Genomic DNA, 7,495 nt, shown 5'->3' with positions numbered 1-7,495 from the left:
AACAAGTATCAAAGGAGAGTCATAGGATGACGCCCATGTATGAAGACACGACGCATCCGGGAATTCCTAAAGCTCACTCAACATCCGCCGCAACATCACCCCTCAACCTGCACATAAAGAAAAAGGATATGCAGGGCTGAGTACTTGTTGTACTCAATGGGCTCATGCCGAAAATATTTTATAACAGTTATGTCATCCATACCGGTGAACTCGAGTTTTTACGTTTATTTAAGAAATATCACGAGTATCACAAAAACACTTTTCACAGACCGGCCGGTCAAAACAAAGTCCCCACTTTCTCATCAATCAATCAATCACATCCTCTTACCATAGTGCGACGAAAGTGTGGCCACACTATTCGCCCACGAGACCGGCCGACTAGCAAGGACGGCTCACGATCCCCTCTGTGTACACAGCCTGATAGGGTTTGCGGCCCTACTCAGACCCGAATTCGTTTATCATAGCCCTATAGCCTAATGGAGCGAACTCACAAACTAGGCATCAAGCACAATCTCAACATAGCCCTATAGCCTAACGGAGCAAGCTCAAACGAACTAGGCATCAGGCAAAAATCTCAACATCAAAACAATCACGGCATGACATAAAACTTTAAACCACCCTTATAACACCACATCATATTTTCGGAAAAATAAAGAGGTTTGAAAAGAAAGCCCACCTCGTCCGCTTAACAATTCACAATCCAACTTATGGCAACTCTCGTTCCTCGAGTTCACGAATACACAATCACCCTTGTCAACGACAACACAAGTCAGCCTTCCACAAAAACATGTCACCATGCATGTCCTATCGTTTCTTTCACCGTTCTCTCAAAATTACCCAACCCAACGTTCGTCACAAAGATGGAAAAACACACCATAGTATATTTCGACGTATCTCACGCGATCACATCATTAAACACGTTCCTTGGATATACATGCATCATATAATACTTTTAAACTTGAAAATAAATATCCTTTTATCAAAGCAGAAAACTGGCAGAACTGCGCGACCGTTTTATAAAAATCACTAAAAATTCACCCGACCTCATATGAAGCTAAATTTTGGTCACAACACAGAATACACATTCAGTTCATCCTGACAAATTTTCACACTGAAATCACGTTGTTTAGTCAGTCAAATCAATAATTAAATTCTCTGGTCGGAACATAAAATTTCTAACAGCACTGCGCAGTTCATTTGAAAAATTCACCATAAATTCATCCAATGCCTAAAAAGGCTGAAAATTTTACACGACTTAGAAGATACTTCAAATGTTCATATAGATTAAGAATCACATCCATCGGAGGTCATTTGGTCAGTCAAACAGAAAACGAAACATTATTGGCGAGAACACGAGTTTCTGGCAGATTTGCGCAGTCAACTTCAAAAATTTATTAAAAATTGATTTTTCGATAAAAAAGAGCTGAAATTCACACGAGACACAGAAAACACCTTGAAGTTTATTCAGTAAAAATTGCATGTCAAAATTCGATCGTTTGATAGGTCAATTACAGATCAGAAGCTACTGGTCGTGCACCACAGATTTCAGGTTCATAGTTTCGAAAATAGGGTTTTCATCTTCCATCAAACAAACCCCAACTTTTCATGCTGGAAAACACATAATCATGCTTAAAAGGTTCCCATAACCTTGTTTGCACATAGACTCACATCATTCACCAAAGATTCAAATCAAACTTCACATGAACTCATTCAAAACGCATACATAAATGCAAACACAAATTCCCCACCGATTAAATCCTTAGATTTGAAATCCCTACACTCACTAGATTCATGAGGGAGTCGAAAGAATGTTTGGATGGAGAGGAATGAAGAATAGAGATTTGATTGTACCTTTCTTGAACGAAACAATCGGTAGAAACGAATATAACTCTTGATTCTTCAACAAACTCTTGGCGAATCGAAAGGATCTTGAGTAGAGTAGAAAAACAAGTGTGGGAGAAGATGGAGCAAGGGGAGGGGCGTGTGATTTGAGAGGGAGGCGTGTGAGATGGGTTTAGGGTTAGGTTTTTTGGTATTTTTTATAGAGTTAGGAAATAATATATCCCACAATTAATTGAAGATTTGGGAGAATAAATCAAATAAAGATTTGAGAGATTTGGGGGGGCGGGAGGCGTGAATTATGGGGAGAAATAAGGGGAGGATTTTTTAAAATCATAGCTATTTAATTAGCTTATGATTTAATTTGGTATTTCACGGAGTAGAATAAAATAATACGGAGTAGAGAAATTTGTAAAATCCTCCAAAAATAATGAGAAGTAGGCGTGTGGTTTAAGGTTCCTCCCACCAGAAAAATTTCTAAATCTTTAATAGAATAAAGTAAGGCAAGATTGGCTAGAATATTCCAATTCATTCATGGAAAGAAATAAGTAAGAAATCAATTATAGAATACTTAATTTCTCCTCTCCCAAAAATAGGAGATTTCGAAAATCATGGAAAAATAAATAAGAATATTTTGGTTTTGGATTTAATTTGGATAAATATCCCAAAATAATTAAATAAATCCAAGAAAGAAGATATTACTTCCAATAAATAGAAAGGCCGAAAAGAATTCGAATAAAGTGGCTGGCACAAATATGCATGATCCTATTTAATTAAATCCCCCCATTGGAAAACATATCATATTATTCCACATAACTCTCAACCATTAATTTCGCATCGTTAACACAATCACATAGAAATCAATTTCCAAAGAATGCATTTCCAAATCAACATCCACATTAATAAAACGAAATAAGTCACAAATTTTTGGGGTGTTACATCCTTCCCCTCTTAACAGAAATTTCGTCCCGAAATTTGGTCGTCTCACATAAACAACACACATTTATGACATCACACAATTCATGCTCACGTTCCAATATAATCATACCGTCACATTATCATATTCACACATAACACATACTTAGGACATCATGCCAATCATGCTCATGTTCCACATAATCACACCATAACAATATCGTATTCACACATACAACACGTGCTTAGATCATCTTGCCAATCATGCTCATATTTCACATAATCATATCATCACAGTTTCATTTTCACACAACGTTTATTCACATACGTACACTTGCCAAAACATCCTCATCATAACATCATCAATTTCATACATCAATCTCGCATTCGTTCAACAACTTAAACATACCTCACTTTCTTTGGTTGAGCGTGATGCTTCGGATGTTGAGCCTTCGTGACACTTCTAGTCTAGGGGTATCGATTAAACAATTAAGGAGCGGGTTAATATCTCAAGGTAAATAATGTTAAAAGTAGTGTGGGGCAAAACGAAAGACTTTAACAAGAACGATTCGAAACACGGCAGCGGAAAAACAAGTATCAGAGGAGAGTCATATGATGACGCCCATGTTTGAAGACACGACGCATCCGGGAATTCCTAAAGCACACTCAACATCCGCCGCAACATCACCCCTCAACATCCGCCGCAACATCACCCCTCAACCTGCACATAAAGAAAAAGGATATGCAGGGCTGAGTACTTGTTGTACTCAATGGGCTCATGCCGAAAACATTTTATAACAGTTATGTCATCCATACCGGTGAACTCGAGTTTTTACGTTTATTTAAGAAATATCACGAGTATCACAAAAACACTTTTCACAGACCAGCCGGTCAAAACAAAGTCCCCACTTTCTCAACAATCAATCAATCACATCCTCTTACCATAGTGCGACGAAAGTGTGACCACACTATTCGCCCACGAGACTGGCCGACTAGCAAGGACGGCTCACGATCCCCTCTGTGTACACAGCCTGATAGGGTTTGCGGCCCTACTCAGACCCGAATTCGTTTATCATAGCCCTATAGCCTAGCCCTAATGGAGCGAACTCACAAACTAGGCATCAAGCACAATCTCAACATAGCCCTATAGCCTAACGGAGCAAGCTCAAACGAACTAGGCATCAGGCAACAATCTCAACATCAAAACAATCACGGCATGACATAACACTTTAAACCACCCTTATAACACCACATCATATTTTCGGAAAAATAAAGAGGTTTGAAAAGAAAGCCCACCTCGATTGCTTAACAACACAATTCCAACTTATGCAACTCTCGTTCCTCGAGCTCACGTATACTCAATCACCCTTGCCAACGACAACACAATCAGCGTTCCATAAATTTATGTTATCATGCATGTCCTATTGTTCCTTTTTATCGTTTCTCTCTCATCGTTTTTCTCAATTTACCCAACCCAATGTTCGTCACAAAGATGAAAAAACACACCATAATATATTTCAACGTATCTCATGTGATCACATCATTAAACACGTTCCTTGGACATACATGCATCATATAATACTTTTAAACTTGAAAATAAGTGTCATTTTATCAAGGCATAAAACTGGCAGAACTGCGCGATCGTATTGTAAAAATTACTAAAAATTCACCCGACCTCATATGAAGTTAAATTTTCGTCACAAGACAGAAGACACATTCAAGTTCATTCAGACAAATTTTCACACTGAAATAACGTCTTTTAGTCAGTCAAAACAATAATTAAACTCTCTGGTCGGAACATAAAATTTTTGGCAGCACTGCGCAGTTCATTTGAAAACTTTACCATAAATTCATCCAATGCCTAAAAAGGCTAAAAATTTTACACGACTTAGAAGACACTTCAAATTTTCATATAGTTCAAGAATCACATCAATCGGAGGTCATTTGGTCAGTCAAAAAGAAAACGAAACATTCTTGGCGAGAACACAGGTTTCTGGCAGATTTGCGCAGTCAACTTCAAAAAATTATTAAAAATTTATTTTTCGATAAAAAGATCTGAAATTCACAAGAGACATAGAAAACACCTTGAAGTTTACTCAGTAAAATTTTCATATCAAATTTAGTTTGTTTGATGGGTCAATTACTCATCAGAAGCTACTGGTCAAACATCACAGATAACAGACACACAATTTCTAAATTAGGATTTCCTTCTCAATCATCCAAACACCAATTCTCATGCTTATAACACACAATCATGCTTGATAAGACTCTCTTAAACATGTTTGCCCATAAACTCACATCATTCACCAAAGATTCAAATCAAACTTCACAAAATTGCATTCAAAACGCATACATAAATGCAAACACAAATTCCCCACCGATTAAATCCTTAGATTTGAAATTCCTACACTCACTAGATGCATGAGGGAATCAAGAACAAGGATTCAATGGAAAAGATGAGAAAGAGAATTCAAATATACCTTTCTTGTTCAAAAACAATCGGTAGGAAAGATAATTGATGCGATTCTTCGATGAATCTTGAATTTCCAACTCCAAATTGATGCAAGAACAAAGGATTGGTGAAGAATTGGTGGAGAAGGAGAGGAAGAGAGGAAAAAAAATGTGTGGGGTATTTATAGGCAAAATTGATAGATATTGATAGATTTGGTGAATGGAGAGATTTGACAAGATATGGTAAGATTTAATTGGATTTTAATTTGGATAAATATCCCAAAGCAATTAATTAAATCCAAGAAAGAAAATATTATTTCCAATAAATAGGAGGGCCGATAATTCCAAATAAAATGGCTAGAAATATATGCAGGATCCCATTTAATTAAATCCCGCCCATTGGAAAACATATCATATTATTCCACATAACTCTCAACCATTAATTTCACATCGTTAACACAACCTCATAGAAATCAATTTCCAAAAATGCATTTCCAAATCAACATCCACGAAAATAAGCCATCAAATAAAAAAAGTCAAAAATTTTCCGGGGTGCTACATCCTTCCCCTCTTAACAGAAATTTCGTCCCGAAATTTTAGTCGTCTTCCATAAACTATTCGGGGTACTTCTCTTTCATCCCATCAGTCCTTGTCGGTTTGCTGTTCCTGCCCTTCATTTCTTTTCAGCGCGTACGCTCTCGCTTGCTGTGGGGCCACCTGTCGAATGGGTTGTGGTTGTTGCTGTTGTTCCCCATGTCCCTGCCTATTCCACATTCCTCCTTTGTTGTTATTCGGGCACTCTCGAGACATATGTCCATTTCCACCACAAGTGAAGCATCGGATGCCTCCAGCTCTACACTCGCCAAAGTGGTACTTGGAGCACCGGTTGCAGTGGGGTGCCTTCTGTTGATTCCCTCTCGGCTGTGGCATGGCTTGCCGGTCATAGTCTTGCGTCTGGCGGAAAGTAGAACGGTGTCACTTGTTGTCATAAGGAGCTCGGTTGTCTTCCCACTTCCTCTTGTCTCGATAGTTCGGTTGAGGTGTTGGTGGTGTAGGATTCGCCGTCGTCTCGTCCTTTGGTAGTGCTTCTTCCACATCTAAAACGCAACTCAAAATTTCGGAGTACGAGATTCCTCTGCGGCTGGCCACGGCTACCCTTATCTCGTGTCTAAGGCCAGAATGGAATTTTGCGGCCATCTTCTCATCGGTGTCCACTAACTCGGGCGCATATCGGGTCATTTCACAAAGAGCACGGTCGTACTCCGTCACCGTCATGTTTCCCAGTTTCAGGGTGTGGAACTCCACTATCTTCGCCCGTCTATAGCTCATGGGAATGTACTTGTCGTACACCTCTTCCTTGAATTCTTCCCATGTGAGCGCCTTGTGGCGGGCAGGGTTCATAGTTCGTCGTTTAGTTTCCCACCAAAAATCGGCAGGTCCAGTCAGTTGATACGTCACGCAAGCTAGAAGTTCCCTATCGGTGCATCCCATGAAGTCAAATATACGCTCGAGGTCGCGTATCCAAGCCTCTGCCTTCGGGGGCTCTCCCAGTCCGTCAAACTTTGGAGGGTTTTCCTTTCGGAAGGCCTTAATGTATTCTCTCTCTTGAGGTTGAGGTGGGGGTGGTGGTGGAGGAGGGGGTTGATTCCCGACACTTCCCTCTGATTGTTCCTCCATGTCATTCTCCACTTGTGGGCCACGTCTGCGTCTTGGTGGCATTCTGGTCCAAAAGACAAGTTAGCATCGTTGTTAGTATTCGTTGTTATCAAAATCGTAACTTCTTTGCATTCGTCGTACTCTGACGTTATATTTGGCGCCCTTATATGCGGGTTGTTTTATCCGTTCCATTTATGCGAAGACGAAGGTTTTCCAACATATATTCTATCTCGTTATTTGTGATAAATCTAGGGTTCGTCACGCATCACCAAATTTGAGGCCGCCCAAAGGCTTCCTATGTTCACATGCTTACGTCGTAGTACTTTCACACATAACACATACGTAAGTCATCATACCAATCTTGCTCATGTCTCACATAATCATACCATAACAATATTAAAGGAGAGTCATAGGATGACGCCCATGTATGAAGACACGACGTATCCGGGAATTCCTAAAGCTCACTCAACATCTGCCGCAACATCACCCCTCAACCTGCACATAAAGAAAAAGGATATGCAGGGCTGAGTACTTGTTGTACTCAATGGGCTCATGCCGAAAACATTTTATAACAGTTATGTAATCCATACCGGTGAACTCGAGTTTTTACGTTTATTTAAGAAATATCACGAGT

At 39.5% G+C, this 7,495-nt stretch overlaps 1 protein-coding gene across 1 annotated transcript; it reads right to left on the bottom strand.

The window, feature by feature from the left end:
• Positions 1-6,180: 6,180 nt before the first annotated feature.
• Positions 6,181-6,924, bottom strand: LOC121774390. The gene has a single exon (XM_042171276.1). It carries the CDS (start codon positions 6,922-6,924, stop codon positions 6,181-6,183), a length of 744 nt encoding a protein of 247 aa, XP_042027210.1.
• Positions 6,925-7,495: the final 571 nt, after the last annotated feature.

This window comes from Salvia splendens, chromosome 17, assembly GCF_004379255.2.
Source record: "Salvia splendens isolate huo1 chromosome 17, SspV2, whole genome shotgun sequence".
Lineage (NCBI taxonomy): Eukaryota > Viridiplantae > Streptophyta > Magnoliopsida > Lamiales > Lamiaceae > Salvia > Salvia splendens.
This window is presented reverse-complemented; position numbering and strand designations above follow the sequence as displayed.

Bases quoted from the DNA above. Each gene is read 5' to 3' on its own strand.
- LOC121774390 (XM_042171276.1), bottom strand. From the start codon at position 6,924: ATGCCACCAAGACGCAGACGTGGCCCACAAGTGGAGAATGACATGGAG.